The 27,874-nt window shown below is 43.1% G+C and overlaps 1 protein-coding gene and 1 pseudogene across 3 annotated transcripts in view; both read right to left on the bottom strand.

The window, feature by feature from the left end:
• The window catches only part of SPIDR (scaffold protein involved in DNA repair), a 333,236-nt gene that overhangs the window by 240,274 nt on the left and 65,088 nt on the right, over positions 1–27,874 (bottom strand). For all 3 annotated transcript variants that reach the window (XM_075125247.1, XM_048840608.2, XM_048840607.2), the window contains one exon: positions 2,536–2,792. In XM_075125247.1, coding sequence (XP_074981348.1) covers positions 2,536–2,792 — 257 coding nt within the window. The remainder of the gene's footprint in view (positions 1–2,535; positions 2,793–27,874) is intronic.
• Positions 8,263–8,382, bottom strand: LOC125633137 (5S ribosomal RNA; annotated as a pseudogene).

Raw genomic sequence — 27,874 nt, forward strand, 5'->3', positions numbered from 1 at the left:
TTTCAATTCCCCTCAGACAAGTACTGTAGTACAATCTGTCGTGAAAGTGCAACTTACAAATGTAGATTTTTTTTGTTATGTAACTGCACGCAAAAACAAAACAATGTAAAACTTCAGAGCCTACAAGTCCACTCAGTCCTACTTCTTGTTCAGCCAATTGCTAAGACAAACAAGTTTGTTTGCATTTACTGGAGATAGTGCTGCCCTCGTCTTATTTACAATGTCACCTGAAAGTGAGAACAAGTATTTGCATGGCACTTTTGTAGCCAGCATTGCAAGGTTTTTACGTGCCAGATGTGCTAAACATTCGTATGCTACTTCATGCTTCAGCCACCATTCCAGAAGACATGCTTCCATGCTGATGTCGCTTGTTAAAAAAAAAAAGTGTTAATTAAATTTGTGACTGAACTCCTTGGGAGAGAACTGTATGTCCCCTGCTCTGTTTTACCCACATTCTGCCATATATTTCATGTAACAGCAGTCTCGGATCATGACCCAGCACATGTTGTTCAATTTAAGAACACTTTTACTTCAGATTTCACAAAATGCAAAGAAGATACTAATGTAAGATTTCTAAAGATAGCTACAGCACTCAACCCAAGGTTTAAGAATCTGAAGTGCCTTCCAAAATCTGGGAGGAATGAGGTGTGGAGCATGCTTTCCGAAGTCTTAAGAGAGCAACACTCTGATGTGGAAACTACAGAACCTGAACCACCAAAAAATAAAATCAACTTTCTGCTGGTGACCTCTGACTGAGATGATGAAAATGAACATGCGTCGGTCTGCACTGCTTTGGATTGTTATTGAGCAGAACCTGTCATCAGCATAGATGCATGTCCTCTGGAATGGTGGTAGAGGTATGAAGGGGCATATGAATGTTTAGCATATCTGGCACATAAATACTTTGCAACGCCGGCTACAACAGTGCCATGTGAACACCTGTTCTCGCTGTCAGGTGACATTGTAAATAAGAAGTGGGCAGCATTATCTCCTGTAAATGTAAACAAACTTGTTTGTCTTAGTGATTGGCTGAACAAGAAGTAGGACTGAGTAGATTTGTAGGCTCTAAAATTTTACATTGTTTTATTTTTGAATGCAATTTTTTTGTACATAATTCTACATTTGTAAGTTCAACTTTCGTGATAAAGAGATTGCACTACAGTACTTCTATTAGGTGAATTGAAAAATACTATTTATTTTGGTTTTTACAATGCAAATACTTGTAATCAAAAATAAATATAAAGTGAGCACTGTGCACTTTGTATTCTGTGTTGAAAATGTAGAAAACATCCAAAAATATTTAAACGGTATTCTAATATTGTTTAACAGTGCGATTAATCATGCAATTAATTTTTTTAATTGCACAATTAATCACAATTAATTTTTTTAATCACTTGACAGCCCTATTAATAATTTGTTCCAGTAACTTTCCAGGTATTAAAGTTAGGCTGACTGGTTTATAATTCCTGGTGTCCTCTTTGTTCCCCTTTATAAAGATAGGTGATATGTTTGTCCTTCGCCAGTCCTCAGGGTCTCACTTGTCCTCCATGAGTTCTGAAAAATAACTGCTAATGGTTCCAAGATTGCTTCAGCTAGTTCCTTAAGTACCGTATGATAAGTTTCATCAGGCCTTGCCAACTTGAACATATTTAACTTATCTTAGTATTCTCTAACCTGTTCTTTCCCTATTTTGGCTTGGATTCCTTCCCCTTTATTTATCCCAGCTATCACTATTAGCATGGGAAAATTGAATGGATTTATTTTTGTTTACTTCTACTAAGGGATAGGATTGCACAAAGTGACATACAAGATTGATGTATATAATGAGAGGATGCTTAGGAGCTACAGTTCTGACAGCTGAGAACTAAAGAGGACAATGATGTACTACCAGCACAGCACCAGAATGGGCCACCAACTACAGTTTTGTTCTTTCGAGAATTCTGAAACCTGACGGGGTCCATCAATCCCTGATGGCTAGTCACACCATGTGGTTATGCTACAGAATGCAAAAAAGCCGGAGCCCTGCCATCTGGACCTGCAGTGTCAATTTCCAATATTCGTGTGTGTGCTGGTGGTTCATTTAATACAGAGAGCCTGATAATGGAGGCTCGGATAAACGGGGTTCTACTGTACTTCTGTTCTGACTTCAACCCTAAAGCTCACTTACCCCTGCAGTCTGGCCTAAAAAAGCTGGCAAGGGGGATAGAATTAGTGTCTGTAAGGCATTTTAAATCACTATTGAAAAAGCTAAACTATACTGAAACTTAGAGAGCTGGAGTTCAAAATCCAGTGCTTTCCTCACTGATTTCAAAACAGAAAATGCTTTTTCTCTCTCTCTCTCTCTTTTTTTTTTTTTTTTTTTTTTACAGTTTGCCTGTTAGCAGATGAGAGAGCGTCTTAGTAAATTTTCCTTCTTTAAATTTTTAACTATAAAAAGAAATTAATCTTATAATAGATTCTACTGTTTTTGATAAATGTTGGTTAATTCTGATTTTTTCATTTGAAGCTTTTCCTTGAAAAAGAATTGTAATCTACCTCAGCAATTTCCTTTTCTTTGCAGAATCTTCTGGAGTCCTTGAAGTCTTCTCTGATTGTTTCTTAGGTGTCTGCAGAAGGGCCTGTGCAGATTTTAGCCAGTCACTTGCAGATCTGCCTGTAGCCTGTGCCAGATCTGCTTCAGAACTTGATTGTAGCTTTTTGCTAAATCCAAAATTAGGAGACTCTGTGTCCACCTGGCCTTCTTCCAGGTTTTCACTCTCAGATGAATATTCAGAAATTTCTGTTGAAACTGTCTGGACATATGAAAATAAGAACAAACATAGAGCATCAAGTCTGAACATACACTGACAGAAGAGTACATCCGATTTATTTTTTGGATGTAGGTTTGTCAAGTTGGGGAAAACAGTTGACTCCAACAATCTAAAGATCTCTTTACTGACTATCCAGCTTTATTGAAATACTAGGTTAAGTCAGCTTTGTTCTAAAGGGACTTAAAGCTGCCCCTTAGGACTCCTAATTTCTGGCTCAGAGAATGGACATGATTCCTTTAAGTAATGTTTTTATACACTGCTATACAAAATCTCATGGCAGAGGATGTTGTAGAACATTAAAGCCTGTAACTTCTACCAAAGCTGACTCATGAGCCTTGTCTACATTGAGGTTTTCTTCAAATTCTCCCATCAGTGCTCAGGGACGGTAAGTTGTACGGGCCCGTGGTGTCCGGGCTCCAGCAAATTCAGGGCCTGGAGAGCCCAGCTCCACCAATGTTTGTGGCTGGGTCTCTCCTCCAGCCCTGCCTGCCATTCCTGTGCGCCTCCCCCGGAACGTCCCATGGGGCCTGCCTGCCACCTCCCCAGAGCATCCCTGCCTGCCCTGGGCAGCGGGTGGCTGCCCCCTGCAGCTCCGCATTGCACTCCCTCACCGGCTGCTGCCACAGCTGGCTACAAGGGAGTGGCACTGGGGGCAGGCTGAGACGGCTGCTGCGCCTGCAGAGGGAGGAAGGAGGGAGGGAGGAGGAGGTATATGACAGCCCCCCTTCCCCCAGCAGGGGACTCCGAGGGCTTATCCTAGCTGGACCACCTGAGCATCAGCAGCTGGGGTGGCTTGGGTGAGTGTCGTGCTGAGGAGTGGCCCCCTTTTCCCTCCCCCCCGGAGCTCGCTGCTGCTGGTGGGGAGAGCACTGGGGAGAGTCCTCCTCTCTGGCCCCCTGTCCCAGCCTGCCTGCTTCACCCCAAACTCCTCATCCCTGGCACATCCACATGCCCCTGACCCCCACCCTCTGTCCCAGCCCAGAGCCTGCACCCAGCACCCAAACCCCCTTCCAGAGCTCACACCCCCTCCTACACCTCCTCCTGCACCCCAACCCCCTGTCCCAGCCCAGAGCCCACACCCCTCCCGCACTCAAACTCTCTCCCAGAACCTGCAGCCCAAACCCCCTCCTGCAGCCCAACCCCTGTCCCAACCCAGACCCCACACTCAGGACCCAAACCCTGCACCCCCTCCTGCATCCCAACCCCCTGCCCCAGCCCAGAGCCTGCACCCAAACTCCGTCCCAGAGCCTGCACCCCTCCCACATCTCAACTCCCTCCCAGAGCCTTAGGCAGGTGTGGGGGGCAGGACAGGACTTGGATCTGTTCTGAGCACCACCAAAAATTATACAAACTTGTCGCCCCGTCACTGCTCTAAGACAGGTGATATGACACCACAGTGAAATTGCTGGGGGCTGGTCTACACTAGTAGCCCCTCTATTGCCAGTGGAACTATAATAGTGCTGTTGCAACACTGGGACAGTTTGACAAAAGAAGGCCTCAGTGTAGACAAGATACATGACTCAGAATTATCGTCACAATTATCAGTCTATTTGGCTCTTTTAAAGTATTATCCTCACTTTACAGAAGGGGAACTGAAAAAAGAGAGAGAGTAAGTGACTTGCTCAAGGTCAAATTTTCATCAGTTAACAGTGCCCTTGACCACAGACTATCTTTTCCCCATGGAGTCAGCAAGGCAGACAAAATCTCCAATGAAGACTTTAAATCATTGGTGCCATCATGATAACTGAGGTTAGTGCCTCCTCTCAAGAAGCTAGCAGTGTCATCTGTCAATAATTAACTTAATTATTTGCAACAGAACATTGTGTTTAACTGTGTATTTTTAAAAAAGTTCTCTAAATTTTTCTCCAACGCAAGATTAGTGTAAATTATGAGATGCATGGTTAATGTTCAAAGAACACACACGTGCTTTCAAAAAGAAGAGTTGGAAGGACTTTTAAAAATTACTCAGAAGGAAAAAGAATGGCAAAAAAATGTATTTAAGCCCCCCTGTCCGCCAAAAAGCAGGCTAATATTAAACACAACGATTAACAACATTGTATTTTAGCAAACAGTGGGGTGGGGGGGTTGTTTGGGTTTTTTTTAGGACAATGCTTTCCTCCTGAAAATGCAACCAGAAATAAAAAGGTTTCACACAGTAATAAATTAGTACACCAGCTCTTTATTTTTAGATAACCCTTGGATACATTCTTTTGCTTTTGGAGAGATTTGAGTTTACTGGGATAAATGGCTGTAATACCCATCACATCAAAAACAAAAAAAGGGATGCAAACATGAAGTAGTTTGTGCACATACATCCCAAATGAGGAAAGCAATTAAACATGCTCTTAACTCTAAGGATGTGCTTAAGACCCATTGAATTTAATGGGAGTTAAACACATGCTTAAGTGTTTTCCCCCCTAAATCAAGGCAATATTTTTGTTGGAATTTATTACTATACACATATTAAAATTATTAATTTCCCAAGAAATCCCATCTTGTGATTTTTTTTAGAATAAGCGAGGAGAGTACTAACATGTACTGTCACTGAAAGCCGGAAAAGGTCTAGTCTCTTAACCTCCTTATTTTTGGGGGTGGAACTAGAATGCCCTTGCCTGTCTTTCTCGTTGGCCACCGAAACAAAAAACTAATGACACTGGGGGCGGGGGCATGTATAAGGATTGGAACCCCTTGGCAGGGAAGAAATTCTTTTTCTCAGCCCTCTTGGAAGTGGGCAGGCTTGAGAATGGGGTTTGCCAGAGGGCTTTGATAATCTTTAGGACCCCTTCATGCACTGGGAGCACGTGCGGGGATGGATGCAGAAAGCACATTAAACAAAGCGTCTGATTGCTCCACCATCTCTTCCACTCTAGACCTAAGTTAGTGGCCACGCTTTGGAGTGGGGCTTGGTGCTTCTTAAAGTCGTCTGATGGGCTAGCATGAATAGGCTCCGCCACAGCCTCATCTGGAGAGGATGAGGATGACTGAACCCCCGGGGGAGGACCCAGAGCATCATCCCCCGGCAGGAGGGGATCTCAGAATGGGCACCTGTCCCTCCACCTCAGCATCTGCTTGCACTTCACGCACCCAGTCCGGTGCCGTTTGGTGATTGTCCAACACAGTGACCAACACTTGGTGAGATGGGGACATTAGCATAATCAGCATGCCCCAGGCATTCCAGTAAGGCCATTGTGCTGGCCACTGGCCCTGCTGCCAGGATGGCATTGCTGAGGTAGATGCAGCCTCAGGAGCCCAGTCACGATGGTGCTGTCTCGGCGAGGGGCTGAACTTCCTCATCCTCCTCCCGTGACCATGGCAGGGCTGTTGACCCCTGATTCTGGCAGCTAACTGCCAACGTGGGTGACCGGTGCCTCGAGTAGGCAGACCAGTGCCAGGAATGGCGCTGTGCTGGGGAGAGTCCCTGTGGTCTAGGTGATGGTGATTGTCGGCGTGCAGAGGGTTGGCATGAGGATGACTGGTGCTGACCGTACGATGACTGGCACTTCCCTCTGGGCAAGTCTCGACACGAGGGCAGAGACTGGGAGCACGGTGCCGGCGATCTGTGGCAGCAAACCGGTGACCTGGGCTGATGCAGAGGCCAGAGGCGTGGTGATAAAGAGCTCTGCCTTGGCATCGGAGACCAGCAGCATTCACTTGCCTTCTGGGAAGCTTTCATGGCTGGCTTGCCCTTGTAGGGAACCTTTGGCAGGTCCAGTGCCGCATGCGGTGCCAGCTGTGGTGGGAGAGTCCTTTGCTCTCTGGGCACTGGGAAGGCATTGACTCCGCCATCAGTCTGGGTCCCTTACCATCCCCTGGAGTCAGCGGCGGATCACGAAGGAGGGTAGGAGGTTCCCTCGGGGAAGTGTCCCCTTGCAACTCCAGCATGGGCAGGCAGCCCAAACAGGGTCCTTTACCCAATGCCCTTTGGTCTGTCTTGCTCGGTGCTGGGTCGCACTTCTTAGACTTCTTCTTGGGCACCAGCGAAGGGGATCGGTGCCGGGTAGAGCCCAGTGCTGGGGGTGCGCCACGAACCGAGGACCAAGTGCTGGGCATTGTGTGCGTCCAGCCAGAACGGCTTGGAGGCTGGGCAGAGAGCGGCCTCCATGAGGTGGTGTCCTGGGATGAAAGTTATTACAGATGCGACACTTTTCTTTGATGTGGGATTCCCCCAGGCACTTCAGACAACTGCCATGCAGGTCACCAACCTGCATAGGCCTATTACAGTCAGCGCAGGTCTTAAAACCCAGCGACTGGAGCATGCCTCGTCTGGGGCAAAGCCCCACCAGGACCCTAACTGACTAACTACAGTACTTAACAGCTATTTACTAACTAATCTACAATAGCAAAACTATTTACAGCTGGACCACTAAGTCAAAAGGGAAAGAAACCGCTGACCACTTGCAAGGCAAGGAAAAGAGGCACTCCGACCAACCACCACGGTAGTAAGTAGTAAGAAGGTACTGAGAGGGCATAGGGCCGGTGGCGCTGATATACTGACGCATGAGTGCGGCACTCCGGAGGGCACCACAGCCAACTCTACGGATACCACTAAGGCAAAAGTCTCTGACCACTGTGCATTGGGGCGCACAGACACCTAGAATGGAATCGGCATGAGCAAGCACTCAAAGAAGAATAAAGAGTTTAAAGCTATACATATTTTTCTCTTTAAAGCTTCTCCCCCCCCCCCCCCATTTTGAAAATTGTTCATTGAAACACAATGTTGACTTCAACCCCAGATCTTTTACTAAGATTCATGGAGATAATTCAGTTAAGGTAAATATTTCTTTTCAGTCTTATGGGTTAAATTCAGATTTACACCTTTGCTTAAAAGCCTAAATTCTTGGGTATAGGCTTTTGTGTGTGCAGTACCATAAGAGACACTACCTTTCTTCTGACAGCATATCCATAGAGAGAGCAGACAGTGTCTGTGAGATTAAATAGTAATGCGTGGGCTGTGTTAACCATGACGACAAAAAGGAGTAATAAGATAGATAAATCACTAGCTCTTCATTTTTTGGAGCTGCAAGCCCAAACTGATGGCGGAGATTAATTGAAACTTCCTATCTGGAGCAATAATGCAATGTATTTATAATATTAATAGCTTATATTTTTGCAATGCCTTTCATCCCAAAGGACACCAAATTACTTTGTAAAGTACAGATCAAATTGTGGCTGCTTGTTTGGGTGCACGAGGGAAAGAGAAAGTGCAGGAAGCTTCCTGGCAATCCCTCTGTGCACATGCACTCGCACAGTCGGATGTGCTCCATATCATAGAATCACAGAATATCAGGGTTGGAAGGGACCTCAGGAGGTCATCTAGTCCAACCCCCTGCTTAAAGCAGGACCAATCCCCAATTTTTGCCCCAGATCCCTAAATGGCCCCCTCAAGGATTGAACTCACAACCCTGGGTTTAGCAGGCCAATGCTCAAACCACTGAGCTATCCCTCCCCCCAAAGCCTACAGCACCCAGTATTCCCAGGAGGTCTCCCATCCAAGTACTAACCAGGCCCGACCCTGCTTAGCTTCCGAGATCAGACGAGATCGGGCGTGTTCAGGGTGGTATGCAAAATGGGAAGTGACTGGGCCTGCTCAATGCTCCACATCCCCTTCTGTACGCATTATTACTCTGAGGCTGACACCACAGAGAGTGCAACTGCACCCTTTAAAAAAAACTGGTAACAGTTGCCTCTCCTGAGTTCGCTGACCAACCACCACTCCCAACCTCAACAAAAGCCACAACATAGCCGCTTACATCGACACAATGAAATGCAACCGTCCTCTGGGGTGGAATGCAGTAGCTGTTTAACCGTGCACAGAAACATTACATAATCATTTAGGATAAATAGTGAGAAAGAAGGCTACATCCACTTGTATCTGCAGAAAAAATTGTATAGGACAAGTGGTAGTTTCTCAAATTAGAATTTAACCAGAGCCAAATACCCCATCTCTTCTAAACAGTGCTATGAGATCTTTAACAAGTGGTTAGCACCTCATTTTTAATGACTCATCAGAAAGACGTTAATCCCCGCAGCACAGCTCCTCTCATGATGCCAGGGCATGGGTTCATTACTGTCTCTAAGGGAAGAGGATCAGCTTCTAAATTAACAGCACCACTTCCTGGAACAACACATTGGCTTTTCTTTGGAGGTCCCCCGTTGAAATATTGACCAGTTCTGACACTTCTAAGGTTGAAAGTCCTGTCAGGATCACAATACCAGAAGCTGTGTTTGCATTAGCTACTTTATTAGCTGCAGGTTACCCCAAGTATACATGTGATCAAATTCAAAGCATTAGTACTAACATGTATTGTCACTGAAAGCCTATTGGACAGTTTTTGAAAAATTTCCATCGGGTGAAGGAATTGGAAGGGATTTGGTCTAAGCCTGCAGATGTTCACAGACAACATGCCTTAAGAACATAAGAACGGCCATACTGGGTAGACGAAAGGTCCCTCTGGCCCAGTATCATGTCTTCCGACAGTAGCTAATGCCAGGTGCATCAGAGGGAATGAACAAAACAGGTAATCATCAAGTGATCTGTCCCCTGTTGCCCATTCCCAGCTTCTGTGGAATCCTACTGTAACCTCTCACCTATTTACAAGCTATCTATGTGAATACTAAAATGAAAAGAGAAAAAAAAGAGAAAAATTAAAAAATAGGATGCTCCCTAAAATGACTGGAGATCAAAGCACAATACTCAAAAGACACCAAAATGGTATACTCCTGTTCTGATTTCTGCACAACCTTTGATGTTTGTTCTAGGAGGTACCTCCTGTCAGGCAATTTTACATAGTGTCATTTGTTTCAGGAAACTGTTCACCTTCTTCAGGTGGACAATAACTGTGGTAACAGTAACTGTCTGTTAGAGGAAACAGTAACCCCAATAAGCAAGAGGAGGGACAAATGAGATCTTGCCTAGAATATTGTTCAAGAGTAGTGGGAAAGAGTTCAACCTGAATGAGGAAATTTTGTGGCTTCTATTACAAGCAACTAACACCCATTGCCTCAAAAAAGAGTAACAGAAATGAAAAACAAATGATCTCCATTGTTACAGAGTGGCTCTGATTCCTTGTTCAGATGATACTACCTTGGTTCAGAAAAAGCACGGCTGGCACTGACTTCTCAAAGAAAAAAATGCACGTCATCACACACACAATCCTACCTCCTTCCAATACGCAATACTCATTTGCCAACATACTGCATGCAGCACCACGAAAGAAGAGGCTGAAACATGGTTTTGCTCCTCCAAAAATTCATTTTTCTGCTGCAATTTTGTAAAACCTCAAGAGAACAGATTTAACTTGTAACAGAACAGATTTTTCCACTGACCTAGTGGGAAAGTTCCATGTTAGTGAAGCTTTAGCTAGGTAAAAAGGAGTGGGGAGCCAGTGGCAGGGAGGAAGAAATAGAAGCTACAGGATTCCTCTAGTCTCCAACTCTAAGCAGAATTAGCACCTTTTGAGGCAAACAGGTTTAGCAGGTTAGTCCAGAAGATGTCTGCAAGCTGTTTCAGCCTGCCTGTCTCAGAACAGGTTAGTCTAAGGCAGAGGTTTCCAAACTTTAACAGCCCGTAAACCCCTTTCACTAAATTGTGAAATCTTGTGAACCCCCTCCTAAAAATTAATATTTCCAGGGATTTAAGTTTAAATTTCCTCCGCACTCCATGAGGCTCCTGCTGCTGGACCCCGCTGACCGCCCTGGCCAACTGAGCTCCACTGAACTCGGGCTGCAGGCCCCGCTGATCGCCGGGGCTCAGGCTGCCAGCCCCAACTGCCCAGCCCCGCTCTCCCTGGGGTTTGGGCAGCCGGCTCCCCGGCTGACAGGGGCAGGGCTTGGACTGCCAGCCCCAACTGCCTGGCCCCGCTGTCCCTGGGGCTCAGGCTGCCAGCCCCAAGTGAAGTGCCGGGGTTCAGGCTGCCGGCTCCCCCACTCGCAGGGACAGGGCTCGAGCTTCCAGCCCCAACTGCCCAGCCCCAGTCTCCCTGGGGCTCAGGCTGTCTGCCCTGCAACCAGGTCCCACCTGCTGCCTTCAATGTCCTCTGGCTGCCATTAGTGAAATTTTTCTGGAGAACCCCCTGTAACATTCTGCGAACCCCCAGGGGTTCGCAAACCCCAGTTTGGGAACCACTGGTCTAAGGCATAGATCCTCGTAATAGAAATAGTAGAGGCCACTTGCTCAGTCCAAGTAAACTTTTACACACAAAAAAGTGCCCCCCTTTCATTTAATTTTTATTTCCAAAGGCACTTGCCAGCTATAATATTAAAATGAAGTTTTGAATGCACAAACAGATCAAACTAACAAGCACAGTAAGACAAAGTGCTATCTATTGGAGAGAGGAGACCAGGTTAAAAGAAGGAAATGACTGGCTAAGTGACAATTTACAAAGATGCAGTTTTAGGGTTACTTCGAGGCCCTGCCCATATTATAAATATGACTGTGTGAAGAAGACTTGCTTGCAATCTAGGCAGTTGGAACAGCCATGTTGTAACTGAGCCCCTTTACACCATTGTCTTTGTAATGTAGATAGGCCTCAAATTCAGGGATTTTGTGATTTGATTTTTCTATCTTAAATAGTGCTACTGTTCGCTCCATCAACTTGTAGCACAAGTGAACAGAACCTGTTTTCTCCATTAACCTGATAACTGTTTAAGTCTCAATGCTGGAACTCCAGATATGGTTTTATTGCCTTGTCTAGTCTCTGATTCATCATCACACAAGAATATCTTCAATTTCTTCCAGTTATGTCAGGTTGAGAGACAATGAAGATTATGGACATGTATCTATTTTTCAAAAAATTGTTAAAATTATTTGGATCAACCTGTGCACATAACTAGCCTATGTATTACAGTTACTCTCAACCTCTCTCAATCTTACACTCACTTATATCTTGTCCTTAATTAGATTTGCAAGCTCTGCAGGACAAATACCATGTCTTCCATGTAACTATGTAGCCTCCAGTACAATTGAGTCCTGATCTGATTGAGGTCTTGTGGGCACTAGTGTAATATCAATAGGCTCAATAGGTGTAGATGGTTAGCACCACTGAAAATCAGGCCACTTTTATGCAGAAACTTACTTGGCTGTAGATGTCTATCTTTAGGCACCTAAATTTGAAAATTTTGGCCAACAACACCACTGAAGTCTCTTCATCCTTGCTGTCACTTATATAAGGACTATTTCTGTATTTCTGACATTAAAGTCGCTAGTTATTACTATCTTTCTATTAGTAACTGTATGAGAACTATCACCACATCAACCGTTAAACCTATTCGATAGTTTTCAGAGTAGCAGCCGTGTTCGTCTGTATTCGCAAAAAGAAAAGGAGCGCTTAGTCTCTAAGGTGCCACAAGTACTCCTTTTCTATTCAATAGTGTTTTGCTTTAGGTAATTATGTGTTCAGTTTCATTTATGAAAATGAGTGGAAAAACCCAGTTTTTTGAGATTGGTAATCCTCTGGGTTAAAGCCTGGACATAATACAAGATGACTCAATTGAAAGGCACTACAGAGTCAAATATTATTTCTATGTAAATCCTAAGATACCTACTCAGACTAAACTCCTACTGAATCAGAAAAAAAAACCTGTTCTTAAATAAGGAATTAAAGTTTGTAACTTGAAGCACCTCTTTGGCCCCTTCTACAGAGTTTCAGAACCATGAGTAAAATCAGTATAAATACAATTCTTGCAAAACTGGTTTCTAACATTTTGGTTGCCTAAATTGAACAGGGAAAAACTATATTAGAACTAGGTTTTAAGACCATATTCTTGCATAGAAAATAGGGCAGAATTTCCAAGATTTTGATTTTGAAATGAGAGAATTTTATTCAGGAATAAATCCTATGTACTAGAAGTAAAATCTTTAGCATGTTTCAAGCTCTTATCTAAAGAAGGGATCAGAACAGCTTGGTATAAGCACAAGTGCCACTTATGCCATAATGCTGAATTCTGAGCAGGTATTCTATTTCAGATTTAGACATGACTCTGTGCCAGCAGCCAAAACTCCAACAAACTAGTCCATTTCCTCCTCTTCCAGCAACTTCAGGTAGTTCAGATCTGCCAAAGAGCAATCACCACCAACCTGTACTTTGAACTAAACTGGATTATCTAAACATCATTTCAGTCCTTAGACCCCTTCATCTGAGCTGGCCACGTAGACAGATTTGTTCACAATCGGTATGAAATTTTTTTTCAGAGGCTTCAGAAGTAATGTTCACTTATCAGCGCAAGTGGGGGGCGGGGAGGAGGTACTACTTCTGATGGTCTGCATTTTTCAAGGGTAAACTGGAGCAGAGCTTATTGATGGACTCAATCTTGCTTCCATTTACATCTCTGCTCTCAGTACAATCCTATGGGAATAAATCCAGGTGCACACACAAACACAGGAAGAAAAGGAGTACTTGTGGCACCTTAGAGACTAACAAATTTATTTGAGCATAAGCTTTCATGAGCTACAGCTCACTTCATCGGATGCATGCACAAACACAGGATTAATGTTCTATTTTCAAAGTTTCAGCAGACTGCTCCACACTAACAGCTCCTGCAGTGCTGGGGAATTTAGGTTACAGCACTTAAGGAACATTATAGTGCACTCATTTTCTCCCACTCCCACTGCATTCCTCCCAAACCTCTTGCTTGACTGCCCTTCCCCTTTGCCCCACTTCTTGCTTCACAACTCACAAGGCTCTGTCCCCTATGCCTGGAACATCTTACCTCCTTCAAACCCCTCCCTAAACTTTTTACTTCTCCCTGCCTTCTCATCTCCCACACAAAATCTCTCCCATGCCTACCTTTTGTAAGATATCATGCCAGGTTTTATTTTTATTGGTGTTGTCTATTTTAGTCTATAAACTCTTCATGGTAGGGAATGTGTCTTTTCTACACGTCTGAAGCATCATGTCATTTTTAGGGATTGTTAATAATGATGATAACAATACATGCATACTGAGGGCACGAGCAGCAGAATGGAGAAGGTATTAATTTGTTTTCCCGGTTAAATCAAACAGCATCTCCTAACTATACCCAAGAAAAGTGAGCAAAAAGAAATTTACATTAAATGCACTCTACTAGAATTCTTTGTTTTTGGGAGAAATATGCTAAGTTTATTGATATAATATCACAGAGTGTGCGTTAATCTGTAGAGAGGTGGGGACAGGAGGGAAAGTAAGTCATCAGAAACTGGGCAGGTGTGCTGTCCCTGGGAAGTTTTTGGGGAAATGCATTACATTTAGCAGAATCGCATGCATTATACAGACAAAAAATATGCTGTCAACATTGCTCATCTGCTTGTAAAACACACCCTGTTAGCAGAGTGAGTAGTTCTGCTTGGCCAGTCTCCAAGCATCTAAGGAGGACAGTAGCAACATGGAAGGCAGGAGACTGAGTTTAATAAAAATCCAGTATATGTGCTATTGTAAAAGAACAATTAAAAAGTTTACCAATTTCAACTTTTATAATTCAGATTTTTATAACTATATAAGCCACTAATGAGTAGATATTGAAATGTTATGCCTGCTAGATTCCATGGAATGTGCTGACATTACGTTTCTATAAATCTGTGAGGAATTTCAGGTTGCTAGATGTAGTGTTTTCTTTGATAATCTTTTCAACAAGTTGAGGATAATGTTTAACAAGGGCTGCATTAACCCACCCTAAACCACAGAGGAATAAGAAACAAGATATGGGGATAAGCAGTCATCTCAATTCACTCTCTTCCTCAGGTACTTCTAATGTGTCCATCACCTAGTACATCTAGGAGGTCCCAAATGGAATATGTGTACCAGTGGTGGTATGTGAGATTGTTGGAAGCGATGTACCAAAAACTCTTTAATAAATCTGTTTCACATGAAAAGTTGCTGCATGAATTACAGCACACCAGAAAATGCTCAAGAAGCAAAATGTACACTCCTGACTGCTTTCAGCCATAATCGTGAAAGACTCACTGACCATGCCAGCATAGTCACTTTATTTAGTGGTTTCTTGTATGCCAATCAGCATTATACTCTCATCTGGTGCACATCTGGATGGCTCTCTCCTAAGCCTAGCTTTCAGCTTGCGCTGAGCCACACAGCTGGAGCTACTGAGGCGAAACTACAAAGTTCTGTATCTCACCACCAGAGATCCTTTCATTCTAAAAGATGCAGGCATACATGGCTGGTTCGGAGCAACTGCAAAACCTGCAGTTGCAGGGAACCCTGAGATCAAAGCCCTCTCCCCTCCCCTCCCCAATGCTGTAGCAGAGCAGGAGCTTTCTCTATATTCTTTGCCCTGCAGAGGCTGTAGCCTGGTCCCTGCAGGCCTGGGAGGCAGAGGATGCATGGGGAATTCCCTCTTGTCTCCACAGGGAAGTTGGGCAGGGGAGTCGGACAGGAGGCCAGTAAGGTCCAGTGGATAAAGGTCTGACTACAGCTCTGAAGAGAATCAGCTGAGGTTTGCCATCTTTCTAACTGCTGGTAACTGGACCTGAGACCCCACTCCACCTTTTCTCCCAAGACCCCTCTTTGCCTCTTCCCCCGAGACCACATCCCCATTACTTGTTCCTCTCCCTCTCTCCACCCATTGCCCACTGGATCATCTCAAGAAGCCTGCCTGCAGGTAGGACGCAGACCTAGCTAGGTAGGGTTGGGCATGTATTAATGACCAGCGCTTCCTCCTGTTCCGCAGTAACCAGACTTTTAGTTTGGATGCCATTTAGGGTTCCAGGTCCCCTTTTTGACTGGATTTTTCAATCGAAAACCAGGCCCCTGGCAACCCTAAATGGCACCCAGACGCAGAAGCCAAAAACCAGACTGTCTGGGTAAAACCTGACTGAGTGGCAACCTTAATCACCTGGCTCTTCAGCAACAAAGTAGCTGGCTGCAATTTGAGCCTCCTCCCTGCTAAGAGGAGCTCCTGTGCAGCTTGCCCAGCATTGCAGGCACCCAGTGGCCTTGCTTGGGAGACAGTGTAGCCACTGAGGAGCAAGAGGCTTCCTGGAATAGACGCTGCCAGATGCCCAGATAAACATCCAACACTCTCTAACACCCCGCCCCCACTTCTCGTTAATGGCACTTTTCATTGTTAAGCAAGAGTTACTCAAAATGTTTTGTATTTTTTCTGTTTACACTTTTTAAAAGGAGAAGTAAAGTGAACTTTGGCTTACGTTCAGCAATAATCCAGATAATTAACAGGAACTTCCAAGTTAAATGCCTTACAGAAGTCTAAGTATATTATATCAATACTATTACCTCTATCAACCAAGCTTGTAATCTCATCAAAATAAAAATATCAAGTTAGGTTGACAGGATTTATTTTCCATAGACCCATGTTGATTGAAATTCATTATATTACCCTCCTTTAATTCTTTATTAACTGAGTGCAGCATCAGCCACTCACTTATAAGAAAAGGAGTACTTTGGACACCTCAGAGACTAATAAATTTATTTGAGCATAAGCTTTCGGGAGCTACAGCTCACTTCATCGGATGCATTCAGTGGAAAATACAGTGGGGAGATTATATACATAGAGAACATGAAACAATGGGTGTTAGCATACACACTGTAACAAGAGAGTGATCACTTAAGGTGAGCTATTACCAGCAGGAGAGCGGGGGGGGGGGAGGGGGGGACATTTGAAGTGATAATCAAGGTGGGTCATTTCCAGCAGTTGACAAGAACGTCTGAGGAATGGTGGAGGGGGGGAATAAACATGAGGAAATAGTTTTACTTTGTGTAATGACCCATCCACTCCCAGTCTCTATTCAAGCCTAAGTTAATTATATCCAGTTTGCGAATTAATTCCAATTCAGCCGTCTCTCGTTGGAGTCTGTTTTTGAAGTTTTTTTGTTGAAGAATTGCCACTTTTAGGTCTGTAATCGAGTGACCAAAGAGACTGAAGTGTTCTCCGACTGGTTTTTGAATGTTATAATTCTTGACGTCTGATTTCTGTCCATTTATTCTTTTACGTAGCGACTGTCCAGTTTGACCAATGTACATGGCAGAGGGGCATTGCTGGCGCATGATGGCATATATCACATTGGTAGATGTGCAGGTGAACGAGCCTCTGATAGTGTGGCTGATGTGATTGGGCCCTATGATGGTGTCCCCTGAACAGATATGTGGACACAGTTGGCAACGGGCTTTGTTGCAAGGAGAGGTTCCTGGGTTAGTGGTTCTGTTGTGTGGTCTGTGGTTGCTGGTGAGTATTTGCTTCAGGTTGCAGGGCTGTCTGTAAGCAAGGACTGGCCTGTCTCCCAAGATCTGTGAGAGTGATGGGTCGTCCTTCAGGATAGGTTGTAGATCCTTGATGATGCGTTGGAGAGGTTTTAGTTGGGGGCTGAATGTGATGGCTAGTGGCATTCTGTTATTTTCTTTGTTGGGCCTGTCCTGGAGTAGGTGACTTTTGGGTACTCTTCTGGCTCTGTCAGTCTGTTTCTTCACTTCAGCAGGTGGGTACTGTAGTTGTAAGAATGCTTGATCGAGGTCTTGTAGGTGTTTGTCTCTGTCTGAGGGGTTGGAGCAAATGCGGTTGTATCATAGAGCTTGGCTGTAGACAATGGATCGTGGTGTGTGATCTGGATGAAAGCTGGAGGCATATAGGTAGGAATAGCGGTCAGTAGGTTTCCGCTATAGGGTGGTGTTTATGTGACCATCGCTTATTAGCACTGTAGTATCCAGGAAGCGGATCTCTTGTGTGGACTGGTCCAGGCTGAGGTTGATGGTGGGATGGAAATTGTTGAAATCATGGTGGAATTCCTCAAGGGCTTCTTTTCCATGGGTCCAGATGATGAAGATGTCATCAATGTAGCGCAATTAGAGGAGGGGCATTAGGGGACAAGAGCTGAGGAAGCGTTGTTCTAAGTCAGCCATAAAAATGTTGGCATACTGTGGGGCCACTATCAGAGGCTCGTTCACCTGCACATCTACCAATGTGATATATGCCATCATGCGCCAGCAATGCCCCTCTGCCATGTACATTGGTCAAACTGGACAGTCACTACGTAAAAGAATAAATGGACAGAAATCAGACGTCAAGAATTATAACATTCAAAAACCAGTCAGAGAACACTTCAGTCTCTTTGGTCACTCGATTACAGACCTAAAAATCGCAATTCTTCAACAAAAAAACTTCAAAAACAGACTCCAACGAGAGACGGCTGAATTGGAATTAATTTGCAAACTGGATACAATTAACTTAGGCATGAATAGAGACTGGGAGTGGATGGGTCATTACACAAAGTAAAACTATTTCCCCATGTTTATTCCCCTCCTCCACCGTTCCTCAGACGTTCTTGTCTGAGATGTTCTTGTTACAGTGTATATGCTAACACCCATTGTTTCATGTTTTCTATGTATATAAATCTCCCCACTGTATTTTCCACTGAATGTATCCGATGAAGTGAGCTGTAGCTCACGAAAGCTTATGCTCAGATAAATTGGTTAGTCTCTAAGGTACCACAAGTACTCCTTTTCTTTTTGCGAATACAGACTAACACGGCTGCTACTCTGAAACCACTCAGTTATGTTACCCAGGATCAATGTCTGACTCAAAGAACTATAACCACCCTGGTCATCCCATTTACACTTTTTATATATTGGCACAAAATTAAACTTCCTTCAGTTTTCTGGTGTTCCAAGATTTATTGAATATTAACATTAACGGTCCAGTCAGGTCCTCAGCCAGCTTTTTTAAAACTCTTGGATGCAAGTTATCCAGAGTTGCCAATCTAAAAATGTCTAACTTTAGCAGCAGCTGTTCAACATACTACCGAGATACTAGGGGAATGGAAAAAGTATCATCATCATCGTCACTACATGATATTATGATATCATCTGTTTTTCCCCAAATACAGTTTTATGTATAAGGTTATTTTGGTTTTGCGTATTTGAAATAAGTATGTTTTAAAATGAAAGACACAAAACTCATTTAAAAGTTAAATCTCAAGAAAGAGCACTTTACTGTCACCGCGCACTTATTGCAGGGACTGGGCAGCAGGCTGCCTGGTGTACACTCTGAAGAGTGCACACCCAAAGTTTCTAAGAGAGGGATTACAGTTCTGTTCAGACTCCAGAGTATATTGAGACACAGAAGCCAGCAGCTGGGTCCCCTCAAAGCAGGGGTCCCCTCAAAGCTGGGTCCCCTCAAAGATCTTTTGGCCTCATGCCCCCTATTACCTCAAAAAAGACAGAGATTGGCATGTCTCCCCTACTTTACCAATTCACTTGCAACCAATTTCTCCATTTATTACAGGGGAAAAAAATCTTTAATTCAGACCTCTCATTTTCTCTTCCATTAAGTATAGGGCATGTCAGTTTGCATTTATACTTTGAAACCTCAAGCCTAGGAGCACAACCCTGAAAAGTTGTGACATTTAAAATGAGTTTGAAACGAATAATAAATAAATATAATATCAAAAGATAACATATGCATATGCTTCTAAACCAAAATCTGTTTCGGTGAATTTTGGTGGAGAACATTATATATCTGAAGTATCTGCACCCTCTATAGTATCTTAATTTTCTCTCTCTTAACCTAAAACCACTTAAGTTTTAAGGAGGAGGGGAGCATGGGTGTGGGTGTGTAAAAGAATCAAATACCTTTCCTGTAAAAAAGCAGGAAACTGCTTGTGGAAACAACTCTCAAGTATATGCTTTGAGCAAGGTGCCCATTTGGTTCACTGTCCACCATTCTGGGCCATCAACTCCTACCCTTTTACTTTTCTTTTAATAAAATATTTTCCCCCACACACTTTTTTTGCAGCAGAAGGTTCTCTCTCTTTTCTCTATGGGATATATGATTAAAGCTACAACTATCCTCAAGAGAAAACAAAGAAAGGTTACTTACCAGTAAGTGTTGTTCTTTGAGTGTCAGCTCTGTGTATTCACATTTGTGGAATAAGGTGGGACTGGAGGGAGACAGGAACAATGGACAAATGGTGAGGGTGCAAGCCAAGGGCTTGGCAGACCTGGATCAGATCCCTTCTCTGCCAGAGTCTTCCTGTATGACCTCAGGCAAGTCACTTAGTCTCCCTGTCCCTCAGTTCCCTGTCTGTTAAATTGAGATACTACTACTTCCTTCCCTCAAAGGGGTGTTGCAAAGATAAATACTTTAAAGACTGTCAGGTAATCAGATATTACGGTGACAGGGTCTATACATATAGAGGCACAGACAGGAAATTGTCTTCATTTCTGTTCATACCACTTCAGGGCAGAACCTTTCCTGGATTGCAATAGGATGGCTTGGACACTCAGAGCAGAAATGGTCCACATTAGTCAGCAGGTTACCCTCTATTCTGTGATATGGAGTATCTGGGTTCAGATGCTGAATGCTCCACTGCTGTTGAGACAGGATGTCTGAACACAGAGGCAGCAGATATGGGGTTTCTCTGGCCAGCTGCAGAAGATATTGACACCCATGCCAACAAGGCCAATTTGAGGCCATTAATACAATATTTGCTCTGTCCAACTTGATCTTCATTATGACCCTGGGTGTCTAGGAAATGGGAGGGAAGGCATGTAGAATCTTGTATCTAAGCCAGCAGAAATGCATCCAGGAGATTAGTTTTTGTTTCTGTGTTCTTTTGTGAAATACATATGGCATTTGAAGTCTTGTTTGGACGGGAAGAGGTCTATTTCTGGGTGGCCTCATCTGTAAAATAGTGCTCTGGCCACTGCTGCTCCCATGTTAAAACCTGAGGCCACCTGCTGAGTGAGTCTGCCTCCACACTCTTCTCTCCTACTATGTGAAGATCAGTGGGATGGATTTGGTTTTTGATGCACCATATCCATAGTTTTCTTGCATTCACATATAAGAGGTAACACCACGTTCCTCCCTGGTAGTTGTAGTACGTGGCTGTGGGTGTTGTCTGTAAGAATCTCAACTACGCAATGCTGAAGGGCTGGACAGAAGGCCTTGAGGGCGCACCAGAATACCCTAAGCTCCAGTATGATGTTATGGAGTCTGGACTCTCAGATGTTCCAAAGGCCACGTATTTGGAGGTCTTGGCAATGCATACCTCAGTCCAGACTGAAAGCATTGATAGCAAGTGATGGTAGTGAAGAAGGAAGCAAAGGTTATCTCCATGGGATAGGCAGTGTTCTCCCACGAGCGAAGCTGTTGGAACACTTGAGAAGTCTCCTCTTAGTGTTCATAGAACCATAGAATATCAGGGTTGGAAGGGACCTCAGGAGGTCATCTAGTCCAACCCCCTGCTCAAAGCAGGACCAATCCCCAATTTTTGCCCCGATCCCTAAATGGCCCCCTCAAGGATTGAACACTCAACCCTGGGTTTAGCAGGCCAATGCTCAAACCACTGAACTATCCCTCCCCCCGATGTGTTGTGTACATCCAGTGTGTAGTGACCTGTCACCCAGAGCTGCAAGGGTTCCATGTTAAGGCAAGCAAGGGTGTGAACACAGGCTGATACGGCCATCAGAACAAGCAGTGTGAGGAAAACTGCATGGTCTGTAAAAGCTGTTCTCTCAAAGTTGTCAGGGAATTCCATATCTTGAAAAATCTCTCTTCTGGGAGAAATGCCTAGGACTGAGTGGAGTCTGGGACTGCTCCAATGAAGATTTAAGAGTGAATTTCTCCCAGTTGACAAACAATCCCAATCACTGGAAGAGGCTCCATATGTGCCAGATCACTATGCAGAGCTCCCGTTGAGAGTTGGCCGTTAAGAGCTAGTTGTCCACAAACGGATAAAGAAATATTTCTTGGTGTCCAAGGTGAGCAGCAACCACCACAAAGCACTTTGTAAAGACTAGTTGATCTGCGGACAGGAAGTGAAGGACTCTAAACTGTTAGTATCTTGTACCCACACAGAATTTCTGGAACTTAATGCAAGTATTTCTCCTGTGTCTGCATCTGTAAAATATCAAATGGGATCAGATCTCTCTGGTGCAGTGACCTCCGTTTCAGCTGCAGAGTATAGACCATTCTCCCTGATACCTCTTGAAATTGTCTGATTTCTCAGGAGGGGAGACAGATGAAGTACTAATTTTATCTTCTGGTGAAGTGTCAAGGAATGTGTTTCCACAGCAAGGACTTGTATGGATCCTCAGAAGAAGCCCCATCCCATCCCTCAGACAGGCTGATCTTCCTGCCTACCTGCAAAATCCAGTGCTGGTTTCAGTGTCTGCAATACATGCTGGATATGGGATTGGTAACTGCGCAGGCATCGGCTGGGGTAGAGAGTATCAGCGTAGAGTCCATGCCAGAACAGGTGTTGCAACTTCCAAAAGTGCCTTCACAGAGTCCTATATGTAGGTCCACATAAACAACTGAAGTGGGCCCTCTGCATGTCATCCTTCCATGATGTATGGACCTGTGGTGAAGGAAAGGCCCAGCATCCCAAGGTCGATTTGGGAAACCCTCCAAGCACATTTCAAAGGAGTGGAAGGCTCTCAAACAGCTCTGAATCAAACCCGGAAAAGTCGGTACAGGGGCAGAGTCAGGTAGTAGGAAAGCATGCAGCAGAGTGGCTAGTAGTCTCAACAGCAAACCCCCACACACAGACAGAGATCAAATGTGTTATTGGGATATGATCCATGGAGGAGTCCAACTTTATCAGTACTGAGACGTCCCGCACTGGAGTGTGGAGAAGAGGTGACAGTGGAGCCATTTGAGAGGCTTCAAAAACACTCCTGAGTCAAGGAATAAATAAGAGGGGACGGAGGGCACATCCTGTTCTCCTTCTGTTTATGTCCCTCTTGTGGGGAGATATGCTACCTCCTCCTTCTTTCACCCAGATAGGCACCAAAACGGAGTTGAGGTGAGATGCCAAGAGAAAGTAACTGTTGTAGGACATATCCAGTGCCAGGTGAGTAGTCAAGTGTTGAGGTGAACACCTCATGCGATGGCACCAAGATCAAAGCTTTATGAGACAGTTGGCTTAATTTTCTGACACAATTTAGAGTTGACTATCAGTAGAGGCTGTGAGCATTGAGAAGTCAGATGAGCCTCAAGTGTCTCCCATTTTGTGTGGGGAGAGAAGGCACAGAAAACCACACACACTGGGTTACTAAGTAGGTCTCACCCACACACAGACGGCATCAACATGGATGTTGGTCTCTGGTATATTCCTCAGGCAAGAGGTGCACTTCTTAAAATCTTTATGGGTCTCAGGGCCCAACACAGTTTTTCCCTTGGCCCCTTACTGGACTATTTACAGTAAACTAACTAAAACTATTCTGTACTACTCTACACTATTTATACTATATACTATAAGCGCAAGGTAGGCTAAGAGAAGGTTTAATCTGGGGACACAAAGACCAGTTCTGTTTGCGCTCTGCGATGACCAACAAGGAACTGAGGTGGCTAGGAGTTGCACTCCCTTATTCAGAGATAGGGTGAGGAGTTCATCTCGTCCAAGACAACTTGTGATTCCACTCCCCAACCTCCAATGCTTTTCAGTGTAGTTCCACAGCTACAGGGGTGCCAAATTCCACCAGCGGGATTACAGAGACCCTTAAAAGAAGAATAAGGTTTTCAACCAATCACTAAATAACTCCCCAAATGTCACAATACATAAAACTAATACTATATTTCAGAGACAGAGGATAGTTCAGCCAAAGAACAAAGGTACAAAAATATATAGGAACTGCTGTGACCTTTCCTCTATTTCTAGGGTGGTTTTAAAGTTATTAGACATTAAGTCTCACAAGAATACATTTATGACGGCAGTCAAGCTGCTGCAACTCATACAACAATGAAGCACTTCTAAGCAACTGGGAATGTTATATTTCCTTTGTGCTCATATATGTCAGATAAGCAGTAGGAGAAATATTAAAGTTATATGGTTAACCAGTCAGAGGTCAAGAAATACCAAAAGTTAAGACTGATTATACAACCTTAACTCTGGCCCCGTGTGTGAGTGCATTACAAGAAATTGTTTTTACATGATCACGTACTCTCTCTCAGATATGGTGTTGTACAGTTTTTTCCTACAACCTGCCTAGCTCTGTTGATTGTGAAGTCACCCTAGCATCTTCAGGATGGCTGCAAGAAGTGAGGGGACAGGGGACACACATGAGGATGGAGTAGGAAAGCTAGTAGCCAGAGAGTGACACCACAGAGCAGGAAGAGGCAGGAGTAGGAAACAGCAGGGAGGGAAGAGAACAATGGGAGGGAGAGCAGAGGGTATTACAAAAGGGGACCAAAAATAAAACAAAATATTTCCCAGGAATGGAGGCATGGACCAAATAAAATAATTCAGAAGAGGAGAAAAGTGAGACGAGAAAATGAAAATATAGGAGCAACCTGCTTTAATTTGGTGGGGCTTCTATTTTAGTTTCTTTTGGCTATAGGAAACTCAAACATAATTCTTCCCCTAAAGTGTTTGGAACTGCCCCTGCTCTTCCACCCCAGAAATAGAGGAAAGGTCACAACACTTCCTAGCTATTTTTATATCTTTGTAGCTTTGTTCTTTGGCTGAACTATCCTCTCTGAAATATAATATTAGTTTTATGCACTGTGACATTCAGGGAGAGGGACGTTTAGTGGTTGGTTGAAAACCTTATTCTTCTTTGAGGGCTTCTGTAATCCCACTGGTGGAATTTGGCACCCCTTGTATTGTGCTGTGGAACTACATTGAAAAGCAGTGTCGGTGTGGGGAGTGGAATCACAAGTCTTCTTGAACAAGATTAACTCATAACTTCTTTAAAAAAAAATGGTGAAAGTCTAGAGAAAGGTCTCCCATCCCTTGTCCCTTTCTAACAAGTATAAAATTGAACTCCCAATGTAGCTAAATTGTTAAATAATCCATCCCTTTCCTTGTCTACACACACAAGTTGTGCCAGTTTAACTGATATTGGTTTAGTTAAATCATTACAAGTTTTTCAGCTGGAGTGCACTGGCACAAGCAACACAGCTTTTAGCTACACATCACATTGCTGCAGCAATGTAAACATTGTACAGTGTGGGTAGGTATCCCAGAGTACCTTATACTGCCTCCAAGCTCACTGCATTCTGGCCAATTTCCACGACATATTGGGGGATACCTGCTGGCATCCAAAGAACCTGGAAGCAGGGGCCAATTTCTCAACATCTCTTCAGCTGTATCCCATAGCAAACCTCTTGTCTTAAACATTTCTTCCAGTGATGCTGACTCCTTGGCAGTGGAGTGCAAAAAGGTTAACAGTGAAATTCTTCAATGAGCAGTGCAGTGTGGGATAGCAGTGGGACAACAACTTCCGTTGGTTTAGCTATATAGGAAGTGGAAGGCATCTAATTTACCTGTATAACCAGTACAGAATTCCATAGTTAAAATGTAGGACAATTAATTGATTTAACTAAAGAGCTCTGTAGATGGGAGACGTATATGGACACATGCCTGCTTCCACCAAACTAAGGAGAGGTATATCAGTGCCATGTGTGTGTTTAGGCCAAGGCAGCACACTAGTATACTAGCTTTTTCACAACAACCTTAACAGGATTAATTTCTCATGCTTCCTATTTATTCTACAGTAGCCATGAAAAAATATAAGAACTGGGCAATTACAAAAAATGACCCTAAAGGGATTATAAGAACAAATATATTTAAACATTAAACTATGCAACAGACTCAGTCAATTAAGGAAATTCAAAAATAAAACCAAAACTGCACACTTGTGTCTAAATACTGGGAGTCCTAGCACTAGGCAAATCTACCCAGTGTATTTCACTAGGGGTTTCAGGAGGCAATCTCAGGCTTGAGTCTGAATTTTCTTGGATAAGACTGTTTCACAGCATTAATATAATTTTGACAGGTTTTTTGTTTTGCTTTGTTTTTGTTTTTAACTACAGTCACTGCAGGTCCATCTTTGAATCCTTCTTTGTTTTCAAACCAATGACCTGAGATTTTCATTGGAGCCACTGAAATTTACTGCATCAATTTGGCTAAGACTTCAGGATAAAAATCTTCCTGACATGTTTATTGACATCTACTACAGCCAAATTTTAAACTTGGAAATCTCAGCCATTTTAAATGCATTTTCCCTCCAAATTGCCAAAAGCAGCCAGATTTTGTTCTGTACAGATCACTGAGAGAAAAAAAAGTTTGTTGTGTTTTATGTAAAATGCACTGTTTGAATAAACTGAGGGAAATGCATCAAACATAAGTGATTTTTTTCTTTCATTTTACTATCCACAAAAATAACGGAAAATTATTCATTTTAATTATTTAGTTAATCATTTATATTAGAAAAATGCTCCGATACAGCTAAACAAATTCATGGAATAACATTTATTGTAATGAAAGTGCAAAGCACAACAATGAAATGCATTTGTCTAGTGTAAGTAAAATGATGGAATTTTATAATATATTATCCACTTTAAGAATTACTCTATGTCAAGGCAAAATTTTTAGGGAATAACAGCTAAAAGAGATTTAAAATCAGCTAAAGAAAAAAGTTTACAAAAAATCCCACATTTAATAAATGTTTATTTCCTGTAACATATTTAATAAATTAAATTTCAATTGAGTCAATTAATGAGATTTTAAACAGCAATGTCTTTCTGCCTTTAGGGCAACATATAACATCCCTTGTTAGTTTTATTTTTGTCTTCATGTATTATTATATACATATTTGACACTGCTAGTGAACTAGATAGTGCTGAACTGATTGGATTGTTTTGTTTTAAAGATGATTAAGCCACAAGGGTTCACAATTCAATCTGCTTTTGATTCTCCTCCTGGAGTGTGGAGAACTTAGCTTTACTTTACCCTCTTCCACACACTAACGGGCTATACAGTTTCAAGATAAATTTTAATCTAAGCAGAGAAATAAATATAATGTTTGGATTCACAGATATATAAACACACAGAATAAAAGTTTCATACCATACCATCAATCAGTGTGTATGCCACATGCTACAGAAAAAATATTTAGGAATGTTTAAATATTTTTTACAACGTAATAAAGATTTTATGACATTTTGGAGTCTTTTTTGCGCCCCTCAACCTGTAAAACTAGATGACTTAGTTACAATGAAACTCACTGGACAAGTCTCAGAGGAGGAATAAAATTAAAACACTACTAAAAAAAGCAACCCCAAATAGCTTTTTCTGTATATAAATATACAAAAATCTAAGGCCAAAATCCCAGGAAGTTCCAGTGCTAAAAGTAAATGCTGTGTCTTTGGAAAGCTGGGGCTCTCCCTTGTCCTAACATAAGAACATAAGAATGGCCCCACTCAGTCCGACCAAAAGTCCATCTAGCCCAGTACACTGTCTTCTGACAGTGGCTGGTGCCAGGTGCCCCAGAGGGAATGAACAAAACAGGTAATTCCCTGTCGCTCATTCCCAGCTTCTGGCAAACAGAGGCTAGGGACACCATTCCTGCCCATCCTGGCTAATAGCTATTGATGGACCTCTCTTCCGTGAATTTATCTAGTTCTTTTTTGAACCCTGTTATGGTCTTGGCCTTCACAATATCCTCCGGCAAGGAGTTCCACAGGTTGACTGTGGACTGTGTGAAGAAATACTTCCTTTTATTTGTTTTAAACCTGCTGCCTATTAATTTCATTTGGTGACCCCTAGTTCTTGTGTTATGAGAAGCAGTACACACTTCCTTATCTACTTTCTCTTCACCAGTCATGATTTTATAGACCTCAATCATATCCCCCCTTAGCCGTCTCTTTTCCAAGCTGAAAAGTCCCAGTCTTATTAATCTCTCTTCATATGGAAGCCGTTCCATACCCCTAATTATTTTTGTTGCCCTTTTCTGAACCTTCCAATTCCAATATATGTTTTTTGAGATGGGGCGACCACATCTGCATACAGTATTCAAGATGTGGGCATACCATGGATTTATATAGAGGCAACATGATATTTTCTGTCCTATTATCTATTCCTTTCTTAATTATTCTCAGAATTATGTTTGCTTTTTTGACTGCTGCTGCACATTGAGTGGATGTTTTCAGAGAACGGTCCACAATGACTCCAAGATTTCTTTCTTGAGTGGTAACAGCTAATTTAGACCCCATCATTTTATATGTATAGTCCAACTGTATAAACCTGCCATTACTAATCCTAAAAAGCAAACTGTGGATCTTAAACTTGTCACTATTACAGGGCCAAGTATTCCCTGTCCTCAGGCCTGTATACATTTGGA

This window comes from Caretta caretta, chromosome 2 (genome assembly GCF_965140235.1).
Source record: "Caretta caretta isolate rCarCar2 chromosome 2, rCarCar1.hap1, whole genome shotgun sequence".
Taxonomy (NCBI): domain Eukaryota; kingdom Metazoa; phylum Chordata; order Testudines; family Cheloniidae; genus Caretta; species Caretta caretta.